Source organism: Pterocles gutturalis, unplaced genomic scaffold, assembly GCF_000699245.1.
Source record: "Pterocles gutturalis isolate BGI_N339 unplaced genomic scaffold, ASM69924v1 scaffold5854, whole genome shotgun sequence".
Lineage (NCBI taxonomy): Eukaryota > Metazoa > Chordata > Aves > Pterocliformes > Pteroclidae > Pterocles > Pterocles gutturalis.
Window position 1 is genome coordinate 47,982 of NW_010133129.1, and position 24,950 is coordinate 72,931.

General features: G+C 38.1%; 1 protein-coding gene across 1 annotated transcript in view; it reads right to left on the reverse strand.

The window, feature by feature from the left end:
* LOC104467358 (glutamate receptor ionotropic, delta-2-like) overlaps positions 1 to 24,950 on the reverse strand; it is a gene marked incomplete at its 3' end in the record, with an annotated part of 82,788 nt that overhangs the window by 13,023 nt on the left and 44,815 nt on the right. The window contains exon 3 of the mRNA XM_010081103.1: positions 1,109 to 1,282. Within this exon, the coding sequence (XP_010079405.1) occupies positions 1,109 to 1,282 (174 nt within the window). The remainder of the gene's footprint in view (positions 1 to 1,108; positions 1,283 to 24,950) is intronic.

Sequence of the window (24,950 nt, forward strand, 5' to 3'; positions counted from 1 at the left end):
AGCTCTCCCTAGGACCATGCTGCCATAACTGAACGGAGCAACCTAAAGAATTTTCACAGTTCCTAAATAGCCTCTAGAGATATCCTATGTATCTATGACCTTACACAGCCAAGTTTATTTTAAGACCTCTGATAGGATCACTGTGCAGTGTGCTACAAAGTTCTTCATGTTAGCAGTAGTTGCTTACTGGCTGCTTTGTGAACAATTAGTGAGGCAAAGGCTCTTACAGCTAACCTGAAACAGGGCAAGAGCAGCCACACTTCTGCTCTTTTACCCCTTACATCTTTTCATTGTAAGCAAGGACACTCTTCAACACCTCCCTATTTCTCTCACCCCTTTTTTCAGCATCACAAGATGACTGCTCTTTGCTGCTAAGTCAGATATGCTCCTCTTGCACCACTGCCAATGCTGTCATCTTTCTACAACTTCATAAATAATCATGCAAAAAAAATCCAAAGTCAAATTGACATCTTAACCCAATTTCACACTTCTCATTTCACTTGGTCACTTTGTCATGACCCAGTCTAACCAGATATACGGAAGAGATAAAGGACTTGCTCTTGAAAAACTATGTGAAGTCAGGAGGACAGTTTCCATGATCCTATTGCTCATTTCATGTGGTAGTAAGGCTCTTATAGTTTGTGATTTATAATTAACAACCCTGAAAATAAAGCCTCTTTGGAACACTGGCACAGATTTAAGTGCATACACCAATACACTTGAAAAAAGATGACGCAGGTGCTCCCCAAGAAGGGTTTTCTATTGACAACACACCTGAGGCTTAGAGAAGCAGGGCAACTCAGGAGACACCGGCTACGGGGAGGAAATTCTCCGTGAGATGACAAAAAATAAAATTTAGCAGGGCAGCAGGACAACTACCCCAGTGCCTGGAGATCAGGTGGCTTTTTTGGATTATTTTGTCATTTGCTGTGGAGTGGGCAGGTAGTTCTTGTCCACTCACCCCCTATCCAAGGATTTTCTTGTTATGCCATGAGCCACTAAACTACATGAAAAACAAACATTAAATTATACTAAGCCCCTGAGGAAAAACCTTGAACATATCTAGAAACACAGATTCCAGGTGAGAGTAAACTGGTATATGAACTACCTCCATGCTTTGGGAGAAAGGGTCCTTCGGATCACACAGTGATGAAGATATTCTGTGGTTGCCTCGGAAACAGCGCTGACTTATGTTTTGGGGGACTGGAAACGTCTGTCGAATAATTGTTAACCTTCCAATTGACCTTCTCACCAGCTCCTGCACATCCATATCATTTATTTCCTGGAAGATAAGGCAAGAGAGAGCATATGCATACAAGTTAAAATACAGAAATGTTACCACCAGGTTAGAAACGAAAAATAAACTGAGAGGATCAACAGTTGCATGATTGCTACATGGCTATTGTTGAGCTCTGCCATAGCCTCAAAAAAGCATGTATGCATGCTCATTAAAACAACTGGCATACCACCCTTACAATAGTTGCAAAAGTTTAAAATGTACTGTGCCGAAACCTTGCTGAATCTTTGTAGATCTAACTAGGCCTAGTTAGAGAATCACAGAATCACTAAGGTTGGAAAAGACCTCAAGGATCATCAAGTCCAACCGTCAACCCAATGTTTCATTTTGCATTTTCTCTCCCTCTCCTTTTACCTTTGATCTTTTACTTAAAAGCGTTTCACAGCATCCTTGGCAGATAATGCGTAAATCAGTAGGAAATCATAGCATGGTGTGTTTCTAAGTGTAGAATTACTTAGGAGCTGTGAAGGTACAGACAATTATTCAGGCCTTAAGTGTTCACTTCCTGGAAACAGAACAGCAAGAACCTATAAAACAATGTGCAACTGAGCAACCGTCATTTACCAAAAGGGCAAAGAAGATGCATTAGAGCATTCCAGGTGTGTACGTACTTGTTTATAGCAAGACCTAATTTAAAACCAAATTTTTACTCCGTAGGGTACCTATTAAGGCTTTCAGCTGAACACTCAGCTCTACAAATACACACTTCAAAGAAAAAAAAAAAAGAAAACCAAACCTAACTAAACACAGGAGTATGTGAAATACGAGGCTTAAAATATAGAGTTTAGGGCAGGTTAGGGAAATCAGAAAGACAGTTCTTTACCTAGTATAAATTCCTGCAGTTTGGGAACATGGTGTTTTACACCATTGAATGCTGAGGCCCTCGGGGAACACGGAGCGAGAGGAGCCTGTGCTCACAAACATCAGCAACTGACTCCAACCTTCACATAAGAACTTGAGCTCTAGTTAAACATGAGCTTTTTCTGATGACTCAAATAGGGTCAAGCAGCTGGTAGCTTTCAAGGCAATCCTGTGTCTCTATTTTTCTGTAAAGCAGGAGAACAAAACTACAAAATTGCTCCATCAATTCACTAGAATCTGTTTTTCATGAAGCCGAAATGTTTGTCCACATCTATCTTAATTACAGAGGCCGATGTCCCAAGCTTTCTAAACATTTAAATTTGTGAATAACCCCCAAGGAAGGGAGGTGCTTACGGAGCTCCGATTAGCAGGCAGCATTTAACACACCTTGCATACAGCTGCAGTTTATTGAATATTTCTGATTCTCATTCGTGGATTTCTAGCTTTCCATTTTTTGAACATCACAGCACATCCACACTGTTATATCTGCAACTAAATGCCATCTCATCTTTCTGTGCCTCTAACTTCCTGATCCATATCCATAATCAAGAACTTAGGAGACACCAGGAGACAGATTTGAACTCAAGTTACAGAATCATTCTCATCAAAAGGAAGCCAAGCTTTTTGAAAAAGCAGATCTTTAAATGTTAAGACAACTATCCCAATGATTTTAGGGTTTTTTTGAGCATCAGTTAACATTCCTTAAATTAATTACTTTGAAACAATTTCTTTGGACATTCTGTTATTTATTTCCTTTAAATTTTTGAATAAAAATACATGAGATGTAAATTTTAACTTCTAGTCTCTTGACTACAGTAAAAATATTTTATTCTTTATATGAATAAATAAATGAAAAGATGCTGTCTTTTAATTTAGTCTGTATCATTTCACTAGCTGCAAGATAAAAAAAAATAAAAAAAATAAATATATAAAGAAAAGCTGTTTTAGCAAAATGCAAGTAATACTTCCAATAAAACTAGAAAGGAGAGCTCAGGCAACTTCTTACCTTGATTTTACACTATATCCTTTCTCAGAGGATTTAAAAATTTTCCCTGGTTTCATTATACACCATGCCCAAATTATAACAGCAAGACTATTAGACACATTCGAATAATGTAAATATCAGTACCTGCATGGCCAGGTTATATTGTTAAATTATATTTTAAAAGAGATTTTGACTTTCAGCTGTTCAACATTCATTTTTTTCTGTCTCAAAAGTGTATTTATTTTTTCTGTATTCACCACTTTTTAGTGTATTTTAATTAGAGTGTTCTCATTTTAACCTTTAGGTTACTACCTCATATTTTTATACATCACCTGGGAACTAATAAGAGAATCCAAACACCAAAGAGATTTTTGTGTGGTTGCCAAGGAAGTATCTAAATCGATAAATTAATTACAGCTATTATTTGAAATGCTGTGAATTCCAGTGATTATATAATAAATTCAGGTTTTAGGTTAACAACAAAGCAACGCCATGCAAACCCAAATTCAACTTTAGTCATTTGCTACATACTTCTTTGTTGTTTTTTTAATACTTGGCATTGACTGAGTGACGAGCCTTTTATCTAATGACTCTCCAATATCATCTCTCATTCTTGAATTTTGGATCTGACTTAAGAAATCTATATAAAGCAACTATTGTATAAGAGGAAACAATTTTTATTTGCACTTCAAAAGAGGATACAGTACAACGATGTAAGGATGGCAGATGATCTGTTATACAAGCACCAAACGTCAAAAAAATTTACAAAGTTGGCCAACTTGAACTGAGTTCCCACCTGCACAAATTTAGGCTAGATTCTGTTGTGGTTTTTTGGGGTTGTTTTTTTTTTTTTTGAAAAATAAGAAGTTCAACATACAGTTCCAAACCTTTATTCTGTTGGTCTGAACTTGGAATAAAGGGGAGGCTGTCCTATTTCAAATGGAAGAAGGATAAAAATTAGATGTACATTTCATCTGAGTAGGCAAATAAATAAGGAAAGAAATGCTATTTTAAATTAATAGCTCTTTATAGATGAATCAGGAAAAGGGCAATGAAGAGGATCACCTTGGCATATCAGGCAGAGACTCCAGTGGGAAGCAAGACTCTATACTGGACACCTAATGCACATTGCCGCTCAGCTTTATTTCGTTATTTTAAGATAAGAGACCTAGGCAGAGACTATTCACCACAGAGCACTTTTGCTCATTTGCTCCATTATATCTCCCTTAGGTTTCTTACATTCTGGGGACAACAATGAAAAAGAGAAAAGTGATAAGAAAAGGAGAAATAAATTTTTAGCTTTCACAGAGAAAAAATCTAGGAGTTTGGAGGAAGCAAGGCTAAGTTAGTCTGTCCATTAGGTCTCAAGTGCCTGAAGAAAAAACTGGCAGGTTGGTCACTGACCTGTACCAAAGAGGGTGGCATTTCACACCTGACCTGCCATCACCACTGGAAAATGTAAGGGTTCAAATGAACCCCTAATGCTACCGTTAATCAATTCTCTATATTAAAATGTAGAATTATGTGAGCTCCTGGAACTGAGCTGTGATTTTAGGACCTGATCTAGCTGCTCAAGCTTAAAACATAGCCATGCTCTACGCTTTTCTCCATGGAAGAGTGCATTGGGCTGAAACACAACAAGCCAAATGCATCAGCCAAGACCAGCCCTCTTCTAGGAAAAACATGTTCACCTGAAAGTAGCCTTTGAATACAACCTGGTGGGTCTCCCAGTCCTCTCTTGTGCTACAATGGACAAACCTGTTGGATCTTTTCCCATAAACTGTTTGTTAAAAGTGTTTTGGATTTTTTTCTCATTCTTTCCTCAAAGAAGGAGCTTTTCCAGACTCGGATGTCTTCTGTAATTAGAAACCTTCTATTAAGTTTCGCCCTCAATTTATTCATGGGCAATTAGAACTAATTTGTTCTTGTGCAAACCTTGTCCTCTAGCCCTGACAATGATTTATTTATTCACTCTCTGTATGGTGTTTGTAAACAGAGAGCATATCCTCTTTCAGTCTTTGTTTTCACAGGCTTATCAAGACAACATTTTCAGTCTCTTCTCACATGAATCAGCTTTTCTATGCACCCTTTCCATTCTAATTTGAATAGAGCTGGTCATAATTGTGCACATTGTTGCAGATGAAATCCAACCCATCCTTTGTACAGTAGCATTAATATTTTCACCTCCTGTATGGTAACTGCAGGCAGTGGAAAGTGTTTTGGGCTGTCCTTGAGTAAACAATAGTAATAGAGAAGTGGTAGCAGTCTTGGAGATAGTAAGATGACCCTGAATGTTTTAACAAAGGAGAATGCTTGAGAGAGTCATAGATTTAATTTTTTTTAAAAAAAGGATATTTCTTTAATTTAAAAAAGAGTAAAAGAAAGAAAAGTGATTAAAATCATACAAATGACCCTCCTTCAGTTCCACCAAATAAAATCTAAGCTCACTGTACACCTGTGATTTAAAAGTCACAGAAGTAATATAACTTTACAGTCCTGGGCTTTTTGAGGTTATATTTACTATTGTGCAGAGGAAAAGAAGCAAGCAGAGACAGACAGAGGGGGAGAGAGAGCGGGAGAAATCCATTCTCACATTTTGTTGAGGCATATTTGATCATGACTACATTCAAATCTATGACTCCTGCAAATTTTAATTAAAGAATTGCACCATCTGCTTTAAGGCCCTGAAGAAACTGGAACATTTATTTGGAGAGTGTTTCCTCAGCTGACTTCACTGATCAGGAGAGATCTGTACTATTTGCAAAGGACTAATACGATGTATTACGCTTTAGCAAATTATGAACCCTTTCATTTTGTGGGAACAACCCCCCTCCTCCCACACATGCATTTCCATTCTGATACACGGTCTTCAAGCAAATTTGCTGTGTTACATAGAAGAGCAACTAATGCTACAATAAAAATTAAGGAACTCTTTCCAGGCATTATAACATTAAAATCAAGCAATTAGAATAACAGATGTTACCTCACAAAGTCTAAGCAGATTCCTGATCACAAAACTGAAGGTGGTATTTCCTTTTGTATTACTACACTGGGTAAGTATGTTGTATCCCCTTGGCACAGTGATGGAAAAGGAAAGACAATTCCATCTTATTTTAGTATGTCAGTGCAAGGAATTCTTTGAATCATATGTGGATTTTGCAAAACTACGCATTTTCACTGTATAGATCATCTTAGAATTTCAAATTAGGAGGCCAGAGAAGCAGTGCTACTGTTCCTTAGTGTTCACATGTTCACCTTCTCTGAAACCAACAGCAGGATGACTGAACGAGCTACAGAAATTTTAATGATTACGGTTTACAGCACAGCTTGTCAGAATGAACTTAATTGCAGATTTCACCCATTTCACGCAGAAGACTATAAAACTAAGAAGGGACAATGTACATTTCTCTGCGTACATCATTCAGTTCTCCCAGCTGTCGGGACCGCAGCCCAGAGAAAAAGTTTTGAAGTGGAAAAGGCAGTTGAGTGGTAACCACTCTGATTGCTCTGCCATTTAATCTACTGCAAAGTGCAAATAACAATGCTCAGAAAGCAGATTTTTTTCTACAGAGATACTAATTTCTGAATAAAAAGCAAAGAGAAAGCATGTACGCTAGGAATGGATCCTCAGTTTTATTTTTCTTTTTGAGGGTGGAGGAGCTGACACAGCTAAATGCAAGCACCTTCTTTTGAACTTTCCAATTCAAATAACAGTTAAAATGAAAAAAATCTTTCATCCTGAGAATACACAGAAGTCACACAAACTACATGGTAGGGGAGAGTTATCTCCCCAGGGAATTCAGCCATTCTGAACCTAACTTGTTCTTCATAAAACAACAGAAAAATTTACATGTCATCAAATCTAAGAACAACTGCATTGTTCATTGTTTTATATGCAAAGCTACTTCACATATTGACTTATCAGACTTTAGCTAACAAGTGTTCACGGAAGAACCTGTTTCACAGTTTAGAAATAGGATCTCACTTGAACTTTTTTTTTTTCCTTTCACGAACATTGCTGCATGACCTAGTCCAGAAGTCCGCCAAAAAGCCTCCCACCAATATCAATAGGTTTGGGTACCAACCATGACTGAATTCTAGGGGAATTCTTGAAGGAAAGGGAAAGATGGGGTTTTATTACTATTAAGGAAAGATTACATGTGGGGGAAAAAAAAAAAAAACCAAACCAAAAACAAAACACCAAACCAAACCAAAACAAAAAAAACAACCACCAAACCTCAAAATAGTCCTCTAAAAACAGTAAGGTCAAGTCAAATGTGAAATCTCAAAATACTCAGAATTTTTTTCATTTTATTTTCCATTTATCCATTCAAGGACTTCTGTTTAAAATGGACAAGACAAAACAGTGAAGTCCAAGAACTTGTCATTCACTTTTTATTAAGCAACACGCACTCCCCCAGCATGCCTGAATTTTGTCATAGCTACTGCTTCCTGTTGGCAAAGTCAAGATCAGCATGAATATTGTCAGGAAGCCTGAAAACAGGATTCATGGTTCACAATGATATTCACTTGACAGTTACCTCATTTATAATGATCCAGTGACAGTCAAAAGCAACCAAATTAGTCTCCACGACCTGAAATAGAGAACAAACCAGCTATCAGTCATTTTGCTTGTGAAAGTCAGAAAAAAAAAATAAATGGATGCTCTCTGCAAATGACAAAAACCAAAGCACATGCTCTTGAAGACCTTTGTTATTCAACTGAGGATAGAGAACCTTTAACAAATTCGGCAGGACCACTTTTGTTATTGTTTGACTTGTTAATTAAAATTAGAAAATACATTTCATTGCCAGCAGCACAGAAAAGAATATGTTTCAGTTGACTGAGGAGAAAATGAAATAGTTATTGCCTTCATATTTTGCGTTGGGAGGGAGCAACAGAGAGGAAGGCAGAACATGAATATCAAGTAACTCGTGTCAGGTTTCTGTAGCTCCTGCCTCTCAGGCCTCTGGGAAACCTTTTGCAGCTACTTAGAGGAGCCATTACTGTGGCCCCTCCCTGCTATCAGACAATCCCCCCCAACAAAACCCTAACACCTGCCCTACTCTGCTCAAGATGAGGTCTCCTGAGGTTCCTGCGGCTCCGAGGCAGCCTGCCAGAGGAACGCCCTCGGTGTTAAGGCTCCCAGTGGCATTAGGGGAATGAGAATGATAATTATGTTCCACAAAGGGCTCCCTAAGCTCTTTCTCTGCTTCAAAATGGCAGTCAACTGAAACTGCATTTGTCTTGGAAGGGATTATGACAAATAAGATTAAAATAAAAAACAACAACAAAACCAAAAATCCCCCCAAAAAACAAAAGAGCATGGCTCTTTCTGCTTAAAATTGATCATAACCTAAAAGCACATATAACGCAGCTTCAACAGAAGTATATAATGCAGTTGTGGAGAAGGCAATAGAACAATTTGATGGGGACGTGTAGGAGGTAGGGGCTTCAAGGCCCCAAGCATCTGAATACAATGCAAGTTGCAGATTCACCTGCAGATTCTGCTGGCTGTGGGACACAAAGCACACACAAAGGCATACTCAATGCAGAAAGCTCTCTAAAGCTACACGTAGCTGCTGTATTAGGAGACAGTACCACATATGCCCACCCTGTTCTTACTGCTCCCTCAGGCATTTGTTGATGGCTACCTTTGGAGATAAAACACTGGAACAGTCTTTGGTCTAACCCAAGATGGCTGCTTTTGGGTTTCCAAATATATTTTGCTTTCTTAGCTGTGTTGAATCACACTAGTGGTAGCTAAGAGAAGCAGAAACTTATTCTGTAGAGTATCAACCATTGTGTAGTTCAGACTGTTTTTATTTACTGAAAGGGCAAATATTTGAAACAATACTGAAAAAAAAATATACTGCTGTTGAGACAGCATTTCTGCTGTGCCATTAAGTACTTCCACTGTACAGGAAAATACATAAGCAGATAAACTCCAGTATGAACTGGGGAGCTGCATCCTTGCAGTCTAATGCCCACAGCAACTCACCCATTCCTACCTCACCCAACTAAATCGGGGTCAGAGAACAAGCAGAGGATGGCCAATATAGCCAACAACTTCAAAGAACAATTTTTCAGAATTCAGTATTTTTTCATCTATAAGCTGTTAGTATTCAGTTTTTTTTTTTTTTTTTATGTCATATCACATAATTCTCCAGTCCTAAGAATCAAAGCAGCAAGTTAGCAGGCCAGTTCTGAAACAGACTTCATGAGATTGTAGAAAAACTGAAAAAGAAATTCAGTCTCTACCCACTCAAACACTGCTCAGACTGAGAGTTCACATCAGAGTATTTGAAAACATTGTGGCACTAGTTGCCCAGGTCCTGCAGCAAAGGATACAGCCTGTCAAGTACGCAGTGCCATTCATACACTGTCATAGAAATCCTCAGCAGCAGATATAAAAGATCATTCTTAACATCTTTGTAACTTTAGAAATGTGTTTGTGTGAAACTCGAGCAGTTCTCCTAACAATCTATTAAAATAAATCAAACTTCTGCTTCATGAGGAAGGTGTTCCACTTAGTCAAACACGGATGCTATTGAACCAATGAACAGGAACATGGGTGAAGCAGAAAATAATTTTCTTTTTCTAAGGAATTCAACTATACACCAAGGGACATTTTGCAGAGAGCAGAAAAATGCTGTCAAGAAGACAAGTGATGAGCAAGGACAAACCATCTGTCATTGGCAGTAACTCCAGCACTTCTGAATCTCTGGAAGAGCCTGACAGTTTATCACAAGTACTTCTATTGTTCACACTCCAACCTTCAAATGGGCTACATACAAGACAATCTAAAGCAAATAATGCAGCAGTAGTGCCAGCATGCAAGCTTTTCACATGTGCAGTAATAAGCAAGAAAGCAAAACAGCTTCCTAGCAAAAAGGGCATGTAATTTAATGGAAAATGACATTAAAACCCTGTACATCTCTTCTTCCTTATAGATATAGGCCACAGGTGTGAGACAAAACTACAAGATACAGATCAGAACCCTTGCAAAGGAAACCCAGGAAAGCTCCACACATATGCAACAACTCAGACAACTCTTACAAACATCTAATGAGCAGTAATGTTGTCTGAAAAGATCCATACAGAATCTGGCCATGTCAAGTATCTCATGTTTGAAACATAGGGGAGAGCTCCTGGGTTCCAGTTTTACCTTTGCTACAGTTGGGACTGCTCTGCAACAAGCTACCTGGATGCCATGACTCATGTCTCAAAATGCTGAAGAACATCATCTCCAAATAGAGCTGGTCTTTCTGTTAATTTTCTACTCTACCACGAGCCGTGGCAGTGACTGTGAATCTCTTTATACTGGATCACCACTGAGCAAACCACATTTTCCATTTGATTTTTCACAAAAGCCAACAGATGGCATTGCATAAATCCCTTGTTTTGGAAATGGCAGTTATTGAAATAATGTAGAAAGTGATTTAGAAAGTTAGTTTTCCCAGGACTTGAGCTGGGCTACAAACTCCCTGCTAACCTCTTCCAAACATTCTCTGACAAGATTATGTCCCATTTATGTGGTCTTGTCATCTGAATGGTACTTTTCCAGCTGGAAGACTGGTAAAATGCTCTTGTCCAATAGCACTACACGAGTTGCCTATGTCTTTTCATAGACCAACCTCTTAGAGTCACCACTGCTGTTTTATAGGTGAATTTATGTCTTGGCCTAATTTTCTCTCCCAGGGACATAGCAATTTGACTACTTTGGGCACCCAGAGCAGTCTCCTGTAGTATGGATAGCTCCTCAAGAAGTGGTAGGCAAAGCAAAATATGAAAGTTTAAGACTACTAAATAGCTAATGTACAGCTAGTACTAAGAAAGGTGATAAACTGAAGACTACCTTAATTGATCTGAAGTTTGGAAAAGTAAATGCATGGAGTCGTACTATTTAGTATGTTGTACTATGTTAAACACTGAAGAACTTTAGCATGGAAATCCTAAGCTTGTCTCCAAGTTGGTTTTTTGGGGTTTTGTTTGTTTGTTTTTTGGTGTTTTGGGGTTTTTTTCCCCTTTTTTTTTTCTTCTAGCTGCTAGTTCATTAAACCACCATCATTTTATCAGGTCATTTCCTCCTGCTGGTGCCACAGCAATACCTTTTCTGTGTCTCTGCTCTTAGCCTTTGAGCTTCTCAGTAGGGAAATCAGTTGCTGATTTATAAAGCTCATTCTTGCACACCAGAAAATAAAGCTCATAAAAATCTCTCTTCACCGAAGGCAATATTTTTGGAATCTAGTTTTAATCTCTACCCATTTCCACTCTTGAGAGGGGAAAAAAAAACCACAAACACATGGCAATACTTAGTTTTATTCTTATGGAGCATCATCTCTTTCTGGGATTCCTTTCCCTCAAGTTCCTTCTATGCAAAAAAAGAATACATGGGGTAAAACCTGATAGAGAAATCCCTAGGCAACTAGTCATGTAGTTACCAAGGATTAAAAAGCAATCTCCTACAGCACCTGGGAGTGGTGGAGGTAGGGGAAGACATGTAGTGTCCTCCTAAGGACAGGTGAGACGGCTGACATGGCTTCATTTGCGTGTCTCATGACAGCACATTTCTTTGAGGAAGAAAGAAGCAGTTGAAGTACTTGATCAGTTTTCCCTTTAGTCAGATTTACTGCAAAAGATGATACTTTTAAACTAAAAGAATTGGGATATTCCACTAAATAATTAGTTTTATGTTGACTTGGCTTGCCATCATAATTATATTTGAAACAAGGCAAGCTCCAGGAAAGATTTCATCTCCATTTCCCTAAGAGATGGAGGCAGTTCAAGAAGGGAAATCAGCTCCATGCTAAAGAAAACAAGTCAACAGATGAGTGTTCAATAAAAGTAAATAAACACAGGATTAATACTTCAGTGAGTATCATGATAGGCTTGTATTGAGAACACAAAATAAAACCCCATTCTATCTGCTAGAAATGGCCTCTTTAAATTTTTAATTTCCTTCATCACTGAGAAAAGATAATAATGTATTTATTTTATAGGAATCTAAAACTATGCATCCTCCTCTGAGGTCAGCCTGGAGACTATACATTTAAAACAATACCCATAAGTAATTTAAACACCTTTCATTTTAAAGATTATTTTATTCTTACAGTCGGTTTTGCTATTTACAAATTTATCTTTTGATTTATATTCCAATTATCTTCATGAAAAGTGTTTGAAATATCCACTCTGAAGAAAAAAAAAAAAAGAACCCAACAAAACTCCAAACAAAACCAACAAAACCACCACAGATGCTCTGAAACCACTTAGCTTTAACTCAGAACCATGAGCACACTACACCACCTGCCCTGGAAGTCAGTTGCTAGAAAGTAGAACAGTATTCTCAATGAACAATAATGTACCTCCCACCTAGCAACTGCTTATTTCCAAGTAACAGAGTGATTCAAACCTCTGTGTAAATTCAGAAATTCAGATTTCATACCGTTGTATGATTGCCTGTACCTTCTTTTCTTGTTAAGAATTTCTTATAATCTCTTTTATACATAACTGGATTTTCTTGATAGTGATAGTACTAAATTGATGCTTGAAGATCTCTCGTTATTTATCTGGTTTTTTTGGTGGTTTTTTTTGGTTTTTTTGTTGTTTTTGGTTTTTTTTTTGGTTAAAGCTGAATTCTATCTGGAAGTTGAAATCTGAGCAGAAAATTGAGTATCTGGGTTGAACATGGGCTTTGAATCAAACTGGTTGTCATCACCTTTGAAGGTGAAAAATCAAACATAAGAAGCTAAATCTATGCTGAAGTCTCAAAATCTCCTCATCTGTAAGGAATAAGAGCCAGAATGAGAGATTTAAAACAAACAACACGGTTGGGAGAAATGCCTCACCATCTCCCACACTCAAACACATTCAGGAGCTACCCTCTGAGTGAACTCACTTGAGATTGAAGGCTGTTAGGCTGTTGACAAGTCCTCCAACAGAGGGAAAATAATTGCCTTGCTGATTTTGACATCTTTGTAACTGACTTCACCAAGACCAGAATTTCTCCACAACAGGGAAAGCTGGGGATTAATAAAGCTTTTCCACAGATTTAAATTTATTCTATCCATACACATGTTACTTTTCTAAGGATCCTGTAAGCGTAGTATTTTAAATAACCTTGCCCTTCCCATCCATATCTGATTTTATACCTAATTCTACAGATTGCAGTGCAGTTACTCTTGCTTTACGGCAGTTTAAATGAGAAGAAGAAGAAGAGTTAATTAGGATGGAAACCATTGTCAGAAAGAGGGTGAAAAACATGGGGTCTGAGGAAGAACTTGAAGGAAAGAAGTGGAGAACAGCGACACAAGAACAGGGTAACTGATTCAGAAAGCTATTTGGTATGGTGAACAAATAGTTTTAGACTGCCACTGTTTAAAAGCAAGCAAACAAAAACCAAAAAGACAAAAAACCAGTTTTCTTAATAGCAGCCAATTCCCATAAAAAACTTATTATCCACCCCAAGTAAGAGCAACCCAAATTAATTTAAAAAACCCCAAAACCCAAACTATTAAATTTTAAAAAGTCAGTTTGGCCAATTTTTGTCGATTATTTTCTGATACTAGGTGTGGGTGCTGTTGTTTTTAAGGGTTTGAAAGTATTTAAGTAGGAGAACTATTAAACATATAGATTGAATTTGTATCTTCAATCTAAAAATGCAAGGCTTAATTCACCTTTTTTTTTTTTTTTTTCCCAAGAGTATCCCAGGGAATATCTAAGGCCAGACCCACTGAATTCCTCAGCATCCTTAGATTAGCCCAATTTCCCTCAACAGGGGCTGCAGGATTCTGAGTGCTTTTGAAAACTTGCCCCTTCCTTTCAAGTTCTGAAATGTAAGTTGAGTGCCTTGAAAATCCAACCCTGATTATGCTGGCAGCATGTTGTGTACTTTATTAGTGATAGGGAAATAGGGTTTTGACTCCTTTCACGTCTGTTAAAAAGCTCAAGATCTAGCCTGACTGCCTAGCAGTGAAGATGTTAAACCTTATACACCACAGAATCTAACGGTGCTGCTCTTTGTTGCTCTTCCCTGTCCACCTTCAAAGCATTTGTTGCCAAGCATCAGACTGACATTACTGGAACAGAAAGTATTTCATTTTCCTATCACAGGCGTTATTAAAGACGGTCACCATTCAAGTGACAAAGTATCACTAGAGCCATCAGCTCTTTTTTGCTCTCCAGCTTTACGGTGGTGCCTCTCCTGTCATTTCACAGATCTGTAGAGAACAACAGTGGCAGAGGGGTTCAAGCAAGATAGCCTCCTGCATTTCTGACTCGCACGTAAACTTAGCATTCAACTCCTCTCCAAGTACACAGGCTGGAAGCACTTTTTTTCTGGTAAAAGGAGTTCAAGAATCAAGAGTAGTTTAACAGAGCTCTAACTGGCTGCAGGCTCCAAGGTCCCTATGAAAAAAAAAATAATCTCTAAAGCACACATACAAAGACAAAATCTATTCTAAACATATTGAAAAAAAAATCTGATCACCAAATTGCAGTATCAAATGCGAAGCCCATCAACTATTTTTGTTCCTGTGCTTCAGAACAGATCAATAAAATGGATCACTCTTACTAAAGGTCCAAAGGCATTGCAAGCTCAGAAGATCTGCACAAAGATTCACTGAGTCTTAGAGAGGGCATGGGTTGAAACAGTAACATTTTTCATAAAGGTTCTAAATTTCCCTTAAAGTACCTCTACATTCTGGGAAATTCTGCTATTACCCTACTTTCAGCCAACTACATGAACCTACGCCATAATTTAAACATGTTTAATATTACCATAACATGTTTATGATAAGCAGTGCCTGTCCTAACATCAACAACGCAACACAGTTCAGATTCAGCTTCTTGACAAAAAAATTGCTGGCCAGAAATCTGTTTCCAGAAATCCTTCATATAGAACATTGAAAATTATGAACAAAAAAAGGTTCAAGGTGAATGCAGAGTATTCTGTGTATTACTATATTCCTAGAGCTGTTAACAGAAGCTAACAGAAGTATGACAACTCATCAGAAACTGATACAGGTTAAATTATATTCCAGCCCTAAAAAGAAAACATGCACATTTTCGTAATCATTGTTTGATGTTTGTTTAAAAGCTGGTTCCACACAGTAACTGCATCCAGATCCAAAGGTTTAAGGTATTAAAAACAAAGTGCAGAGATATTATAAAAGAGGCAAAGGCTGCAATCATTAGAAAAACAGAAAACTACCAGCATTTAACATACACAGCGTGATTTGAGCCATTCAGTACAGTTCTCAATAATTTATAGAGATTAAGTTGCTAAGAATTGTTTCTTGAATTTTCATTGTGGAATAGTTGCCCATTTCTTTTGGCTTACTGAACAAAGAGGCTCAAATTAGATCCTTGCTTTCACCTTTTAAAAATAAATTGGAAAGCTTTGGTGAAGGAAAGTGAAAAGAGTGGGAGAACTTTAAGAGGATTTCAGCATTCCGGAAAAGGAAAAATAGCATGCACTTTGTTAAAAATACAATTTGTTCTGCATTTTAAGTTTGTGAAAGGGACAATAGCCTTAGCAAAATGAGCTATAAGGAAAAATGAAGACCTTTTTCACTTTTTCAGAAAGAAGTATTGAAGACCATTGTAGTCTAAGCTTGGATTCCAACTATATTTTTTCAAGGAAAAGAAGCTAAAAAAAATTATTTTTTTTGTTTTTAGTTTAGATCAATAAACATCAGTAACTTGACTCATACATATGGTAACAGCCCCCCTAAAGTCAGTGTAATTACTCAGTTGATGAAATCACTCATGTGGGGAAAATAATGAATATGTATAAGAGATACCGGCACAGGTACTTTGATGTAAATTATGAAAGGCACATTAGAGAATGTAATAATTTTTCTGGAATCATATTTCTTATACCCACAAGTACCGTCAAAAATCTTTTTCCCTTTAACCACTGCATTTCTGTAGTGTTCTTTCAATCATCCCTTTTGACTAACCTGAACTAGAACAGTGATATAACTCTCCTGTTCCGACTATCAATATTATGGGTACATGGTTTTTGCTTTTGGACAATGACAGAAGCAAACTGACAGAACCAATAGCCAGACAATCCTTGAAGTGATACATGAGCTTTACACAAGAATGATCAGCAAGATAGAGCACTGTTCTCTCCGGATTGATTGATAGGAAAAACAAGTTGGCTATAAGGATGTATTTTCAGCTGGGAGCAAGTACATCAGAAGTCCTCCATGGGCCTCCAAGTATACAGAGTGCAAAGCTGAGCCAGTCATACGGATAAAAATAAAGAAAAAGGAAGAAAGGCAGAAAGAAAAAATAATCACAACAATTTACGAAGGTCATTATTTGGTCTATTATGCAGGAAGTAGGAGAAATACACGTTTGTCACTAAGAAATAAATTACAGTGAAGTTCGCTGCTTACCTGAGCATTCTGAATGTGTAAGCATGACTATAGCCCATCCCAAGTCCAATTAAACCCCAGTTTACCCAAGAGAGGCTGGCACAGCCCAGTAAGAGCTGTACCAAATGTGATGTAACTTCCTGAGCCATTTCCCAATGCTAAGTCAGGGACAGGATGGGGGAAAGCCTTTCCCATGTCCCCCCATCCCTTCCCCACCCAGGAACCTCACCTGTGAACAAGAAGGGACCGGGGACCGTGACCACTCAACACTGCCGTGCAATAAAACGTAACTGCTGAGATACCGCTAACTAACTGCAACTGAACGCATTTCTATAGCTGCTTTTAGGGGCACACATTATTTTCACTCTATGTGCTTTGTGTATGGCACTGCCAACTTTGATGATGCACACTTTTGTCCCTGTCAGCCCCAGACCTCTGCCTAGAGTCCCCATGCTTTCTCATGGGCCAACGTCACATTTCATCTCCATCACCGAAGGACCATCAGGATGAGAACACTTCAAAGGCAGAGGAAAAGTGCACCAGCAGAGCCTTTGCTGGGTATTTTTTTTTTTTTCTTTTTCTGGGTATTTCCCTCCTCTGTTTTTTCAGCCTTTCTGGCTGATGGCCCCCAGATGGCTGTGACACATTTGCTCCCAATTCTTGCCATTTGGATAGGCAGTGCCTTCATACCACAACTTTTTATGGTACTAATTCTTATGAGCACACTAAGTGTTTCATCTAGAGGAGTCGAGAGAATTATTAAAAAAATAAAAAAGTAAAAAAATTAAAAGTAAAATCTCTTCAGCAATCTATCAGAAACTTGGAGAAGGGAAAGGGAGGGACTTTCTATAAATAGGTATTAAAGTTCATGAGAGACAGGTATGGACTAAAAGCTCAGGGAGAGAGACAAAAGCTCTAAGGAATCATGAGAAGTTCAAGTTCAGATAATTTTCTGCACCACCACCCTGGAAATACTGAAAACCTTCATTACCGAAATGTCTGATGTTTGCAATATAGGCTACAAAACACAGCTATCTGAAAACAGCATTGGGCTGACCAAACAAAACAAACTTGTTTTCCTCTTGTCCTACAACACACAATTGATGTATACATATACGGATGCAGCACTCATTTATTCCTATTTGTTTCATCTCTCATGTCTTCTCCTATTATGCTGTCAGCTTTTTCTGAGAGATTAGAAATGTATCTTTGTACATGTGAAAAAGTCCTTTACATGAGTTATAATCCTGGCCCAAATTTATTTCCCAAACCAGGAATTTTCCAGGATCCTGGAACACAGAAAATTTTCCTCATAAACATCACAGAAAATTTCTTCTACTCAGAAAGACTCAAACTTTGATCCATAGCCCTCTGCACACCATAACGTGTCTCCAAAAGGGAAGAGAGGCCATCAAAATTGCTTACTGTGTATCTATTTCACCCTCCCCTGGGATAAAGAAGATAAAAGCAGAGCAGTTCTGTCAAAATATGAATCTTCCTGAAGGTATGTTTCAATAGTCAACATATGACTTTTTTTTATATTTATGGCAATAAAAGATATTTTTATCACTACTGTTCTGCGCTTGTACGATGACTAACAACGGCATCGTGGCACGTGACTGTGCAATAACTGAAACAAATGAGATACCTTCTCTAGCAAGAAGTTTTCACTGTTCTCATGATTATACTTTGACATTTTATAGAAAGGACTATAATTTTTGCCTTTGAGAACAAATACAACAAAAAACTTGGAATTAAATATGCAGCAGTACCATCTCTCCCAACCTCAAAATCAAATTTGATCTGAGAGTAGCTCAGATTAGAGGTATCATAACAAGAAATCTGCTTTGCTTCAGCATGAGGAGGGATACATGGAAAGGAATGAAAAGTCACACTCCTTCACCTAACGCAACTAAAGTAAGAGTTAACATCTTGGAATATTTAATGTCGTAAGCACAAAACCTCTTTTGGAGGTACCAGGCTTCTCATTACATCCCAGGACCCACTCCATCTGTAGTATACCCTTGTGCACGCACCGAGGCTCCCCACAGCTATGCTTCACTTGTTTAAGGAGCATTTAAAGTACAAATGTATTTGGCATCACCTCGTTAGAAAAAAGTGCAGGAACTGCCTCCTTTGGAAGCCTCTAAGGCTTTGTTCAGTCTGTGGATGTATGCTTCTTGAAACCCTACAGTGTTTTTTTGCAAGTGCATACATCTTGAGGGAGATGGAGGCACTGGAAACATTAACATGCAGGTCTGATTAACCCAGCATAAAGTCCCTACAAGTAAAAAGATTGCAACCTTTTTTTTTTTTTTTCTGCTCTTCCTCTGTTCCTAGGCACAAGTGGAAAACACAGGAAGGCGTCACACCATGCTCTCGCATGCTGAATGAGCCCATAATTCACGTGCAACAAGGTCCCATCTGTTGTGCTTGAGACAGGGCAGTGCTTTGCAGATACGCACCAGCCCTCCTCGTCTTAGCTATGGGTACTCTTTCTCACTGGGGCATGGAGTCCGGGCTTTACACCACTTAGAGCTGTCACAGTTCGTTGCTGAGACACTACAAAAGGCTCTAAGCAGGGGTGCTAGTTCCCCTCTGCTCCCTTCAGATCCCCTTACAGATCAGGGCACGTAGAAAAGGGAAAGAAGAGGGAGGATGTGTGGCTGTACCTTCCTTTCCAGGGGTAGGTAATATCAAAAGGAACAGTTGTCAAACGTGCTACAATGGTTAGTTGGAACAGAATGTAACAGAGAATGGGTTTTATTCATTTTTAATACAATTTTGTCCGGATTGAAATATCATTACTCGGTATCTACAGTAAGTGCCACTAACTACAGGTATGAAAGAATACATCCAAAAAACTATATCTGATTTTAAAAATGTGCCCTATTTATTTTATAGCAAAAATGATACCCTCCTAGAGGAAAGGAAAGGTCAGGGAAATTCTGTGGATATTGACTCACAGAGCACTGTGCCTCAGCCAACAAAAAGCCTCAAACAGAGAAGAATCACTTGCAGTTTACATGTACTTGGCTTATTTTGCATTGTGTTTCAGTCTCAGGAAGGGAACAAATCTTCCAAAGTATGCACCTTCTTTTCAACTCTCTACCGTCCTCTTTGCTCAAAATGAAGATATGAAAACAATAGAAAAAGGATATGTGGCCATATTAAATTTGGTCCCAAATCATATCTCTTACAAAGATCATTTTAAGAAGCTTTTATTCACACTAAAACAAATTCTTTTGTTTCCATGACAGCACAGAAAAACCTAGTAAAAGAAGCTCATATTATTGTATGTGAATTATTTAGAACAGTGTCCAAAATTTAGAAGTGAAGAATCCATGTCGGCTAGTGAGATAATGAAGCCAATATAAATTGATTCAGCCTTTGTCTTTACGTAACCTGGAAAACTGCTGTGTAATGTTCATTTGAACAAGTCACTTGTCTTTACAACAGTACCACGCTGTAAAATGGGTCCAAAAAGATATTGTTTGACCATCTGAGCTTCTGGTCCCCAAAAAGAGAGTTAAGTCAGTAGACCTCTGCCAATTTACACTTGCTGAGTGCAGACACCTAAATTTTAATATGTATAGTTAAAATTAGATGAGATTTTATATTTTTATATATATATACACTTTATATTGTGGAAAGTAGGTGCAAGGAAATATTTCCCCTAAAGGTCTATTTGCTGCCTCAAATCTTGAAGGTAGGAATAAACCTTTATCTACAGCCTCAGGACCTTTGCCCCTGCTTCATGGAGTGGAAGCTGTTTCAGCCAGTTGCTGTTCTTTGCCAGTGCTATCACTTCATTCACAGAATGACAGCATGATGTTAGGGGTTCATTAGGGCAGAAGCACAACTTGCTCCTGGGAATAAAGAGAAAGCGTCTCTGAAAATAATCGTATACAGATATTTAAAAAGACTTTTCCGAATACTTTGGGAAAAAAAACAACAGAAGATCAGTTTGAAGGGCTCTTATCTGCCCGTGCTTTTATGCCAGTGATATTTTTCCCACACTGAGACACAGAGAAACTCACTTTCCTTGTGTTACTGTGCCTTTTCTTCATAGATGAATACCAATGCAAATGATTAAGGACAGTGGGGACTACAATGAATTAATTTCTTAAAGTGTCTCTAGCTCTGTAATTAAGGCAGGAAAAACATGTAACCAATACTGACACAGAGAAGTTAGCCTCCACCAAGCATATTTTAAATAAATAAATAAAAATCAGTCCCAGGATACACATCCCCATGTGGCTATGTCTCATTTTTTAGGTTTGTCCTCTTTCATGATTTATCCACACACCCCGTACCCACTCAGATCATGGGAACTTATTATTATATTTACACCAGACAACCTATAAGTGCTACAGTGAAAAAGGCAGCATTCTTAGTGACCACAACTAGCTTGAAGTTAAGCCTCCAGACAGAAAATTATATTCCCTGTGAACCGTTTCTCGATGAGATTTGAAGCTGTGAACTTTGAATTCAAATAAGCAAATTCTTTAACTCATGGGCTGCGGGAAGATGCACATCAAAGCCCAGAACAGTAACAATATACCAGTTTAGATCTTACAAAATAAATCAAGAGTACACCTTTTCCTTCTGAGGACATTAATTACTGGAGTACCACGGCAATGCTTGAGAGACACGGAGAAAACAGAGGTTTGGGCACAAGCTGTTTAAGATCTATTGATTTAATTGCAGTTATTCAATCAGTTACTGTGCTAAACAAAGTCCTTGGGGTGAAGCATTTACAGTTAATTATGGAACTGGTATAATCTCTCTTGCTTTCAAATTAACAATTTATCACCACAACAAATTAATTTTTTTTTTTTGAACAGCATATTAGCTCATCAACCACAGCAGCTAGCCTCATTTCACTCCCATCATTAAGACAGTTTTTCCTTTTAATTTAGAGAAAGCATGAAATTTTGCCACTGGATCTACAACTCAGCTGTGAAGAACTTATTCAGAAAGTTTTAATTTCAAATACAAAATAAGTTACGGACACAAATTTAACCAAGACTAAGCCACTGTACATAGTCCTGGTGAGGAAACCATTAAATTTTTGGATAATAGAGAGTTTTTTTATTTACTTCTTGCTTAGCTGCTACTTTCACACAACACTCTAGTAATTCCAATAACAGACAATTAACAGTTCTCCTAATAAAATGTTTCATTATGGTTCTTTTCACAAATTCATTGCCTTCAAAATCCGTAGTGCTCACTACTCATACAAAAAGAAACCCAGTAAGTAATTACAGCAAGCAAGATGCTTTCATGTAACAAATTAACACAGTCTGATTGAATCAATGAGTGAATGGAACTAAATTCAAATTATTCCACAAAGTTTTGAAAAGAGTTTTCTTCAACAGTAGTTATTTCCAGTTCCCATGATTTGACCGAAGTTTTAAAATACACCCTGAGAAAACACAGTTATTCTTGTACCATTTGTGATCTTGTGAGAACCCAGGAGTATTAAACAGTTATTGCAAACTGATTCTTAGGTGTTTTCCAGACTAAAGACTTTTTCCAGGCTCAGCTGGACATGCCCCTTGATGCTTATTTTCACTAAACTTTGTGACTGTTTGTGGTTTACCCATTCATATTACCACGTACTGAAAAGCACTCTGAATAGAAAACAGAGTTTTATTTCTAGGTTTTTCTCTCACCATGGTAATTGCTTCTCAGAATCAATCCAGGAGAATCCAAAGGCACATAATGATGAACACAGAACAATGGCTTCAACGGTAGAGGCTCTGAGCATTTATAAGGACCAGTGGATAGTTGGCACTCCAAAAAAACCAGGCTGCAGAGAGGTACCTAAGTTATCCCAACTAAATGCAAACATATTAGTGCTAATTATGTTTGCTAATACAAGCACGGGAAAATGTTGTCAAAAATAGATTCTTTTGCTCATAGGCAATATGTACACACATCCCACAAAACTATGCTTGAAGAAATAGTTTGATATACAAACTGAAGCATTAAGTTTTTAGCTAATACTGAAAAAGCAAGCTTTTTCCAGAATAAATTATAACTATTTTGTCTTAATTTTATAGCTTTATGCTTTTGAAGAAAACCTTTCAGCTACAGCGAAAAAAGTAGTTCTGCATGTATGCATATGTATATGCATTTATGCTAAAAAAACCTATTTTCTGTAGTATACTTCCAGCGGAAATGGAGAAAACTCAGAAGAATAAAAAAAGTAATTGAATGAAGAACTATTTGAATGAAGCACAAAAAGCAAAAGTCTCACATGCATCCATATATCTTTCTATCCAGAAGTCTCACTGGGGCCCTGAGTCAAAATGATTTATACATAGAGTCCTATACATACTCTATAGCCCCACTGAATTCTCATGGCAGTTGGTTCATCTGTTTATAAGAATATCCTATCTGGGGAGTTTAGTTTAACCTTTCTGACAATTTAAAAGAGGAAGAGAAGACGACAGATGCCTCTCTTGGCCCAAAGCCTGAAACAAAACCTTACAAATTACATATGATGACTTTCGCCTTGGACCACTTACTCTTTCATAATAATGCGGTCTCCTGCTGTTAAGCCCCTCTCTTGTTTGCTCCAACCAGCGTGCTGCACTTTCATGTCAAATTACATATATCCAAGAGGAAAGTTCCACAACACCTAAGGGAATGAGTCCCCCACAGCATGAATCAATGATAGCGATGCTGAGATCTTCACATAGAAGCTTTCAAAGGGCATCTTAAATACAACTACCTTCAAAACGGGAAATGAACTGGTGTGAAATATGTACTTAGACAGTTCCACAACCGCACGCAAAAATATGTGCACTTGCCTTTATGCGCATACAAAACATTGAAACTTTCAATAAGCAATTGGAAAACATGGGCTGTATGGCCAGTACACCCTCCAAACGACCAAGTCCCCTGCCCTCTCAAATAGCCTGAACAAAATCAAATAGCAAAACACAAAAAGGATCAAAGGAATAAACGACTGAAAAAAAGATAAGGAGCATCCATGACACTGACCAACTAAGAAGGAGGAGGATCACCTTCCCCCATATTAGTTATATACTCCCACGTAATAAAACCCACAGGTTTGTTATTAAAAAAAAAAAAAAAAAAAGTGTTGTTAGATCATCCGCAGTGACACATATGAAAATACAGCTTTCTGTATTTCTGGTGATGTTTACTAACTGCTAGATGCCTTTAGCCACTGCAGTGATGCTCTCCCCTCCCTGCCAGGGATGATGATGTCAGACACAGCCAGGCAAGCAGGGGAAGCTCACCAGAGGAGACGAGCATAATTGTGTAGCACCTCAAAGCTCCCTCTTGTACCTTCCAACCTTTGCTTGTTCCCTTCCCATTTTCTATTAGTTTCCCTTGCTACGCTTTTCCTCAACTCCAGCTCAGCGTAAAATCCCATTACCAAAATGTCAAGGCAATAACCATATCTTTATCTCTCTTCTTCCTTTTTCCTCCCCTGCAAAATATATACACATTGATGGTGTTATTATGATTTCATTATTTTAGGTAATTAATAGCTCCAGTTCAGCATAGAAATTGATTGCCCTCCATATTCTGTAGTGCGTTCTGGAGAGCTTGCAGTCCATATTAATATACAATGTACGTTGTCAACTATATGTAAAACATATAGTTGGCATTCAGTGGAGAAATATGGAAATAACAGTATGGCAACTGGGAGGTTACTTATCCTACATCTTATATAAATAATGGCAGGTACAATGCAGATGCTTAAAGATCTTTAAGTTTATTTGCTGTAGAGTTACAAAACCTGATTTCTTGTGCTTTGCCTCATACACTCAACACAACTCGATAAAAGCTTGTAACAAGTCCTTTTTCTTTTTTTTTTTTTTCTTCTTCTGTGGGAGAAAGGACACTGCGCCTGGTCAGCGGAAAGTTCTCTGTCACTCCTTACACCCACACATCCCACTGACTGCAATTCATTAAACCTCCAGATACAGCCCTGATCTTTCTGTGTTACTGCTAATGGACAGTCATGAAACGAAGAGGAGCCCGTCTAGCTGCTTGGTCACAGCAACAACACTTGGCCATGAACCGACCCTGTGAGAAAGCCCCTCCTAAAGCGCCTCCTTCTCCTGCCCAACTTTGGCGAACAGGCAGAACAACTGATTCATAGAATCACAGAATCATTAAGGTTGGAAAAGACCTCAAGGATCATCAAGTCGAACCGTCAACCCAACACCACCTAACCCACTAACCCATGTCCCTAAGTACCACATCTACACGTTTCTTGAACACCTCCAGGGATGGTGACTCCACCACTTCCCTGGGCAGCCTGTTCCAATGCCTGATCACTCGTTCAGTGAAGAAACTTTCACAGAACTCTTCATATGCAATTTCTAAGCAATCATTCCTTGTTGTCATGGCTGATTTTTTTACGTTTTTTTCCCTA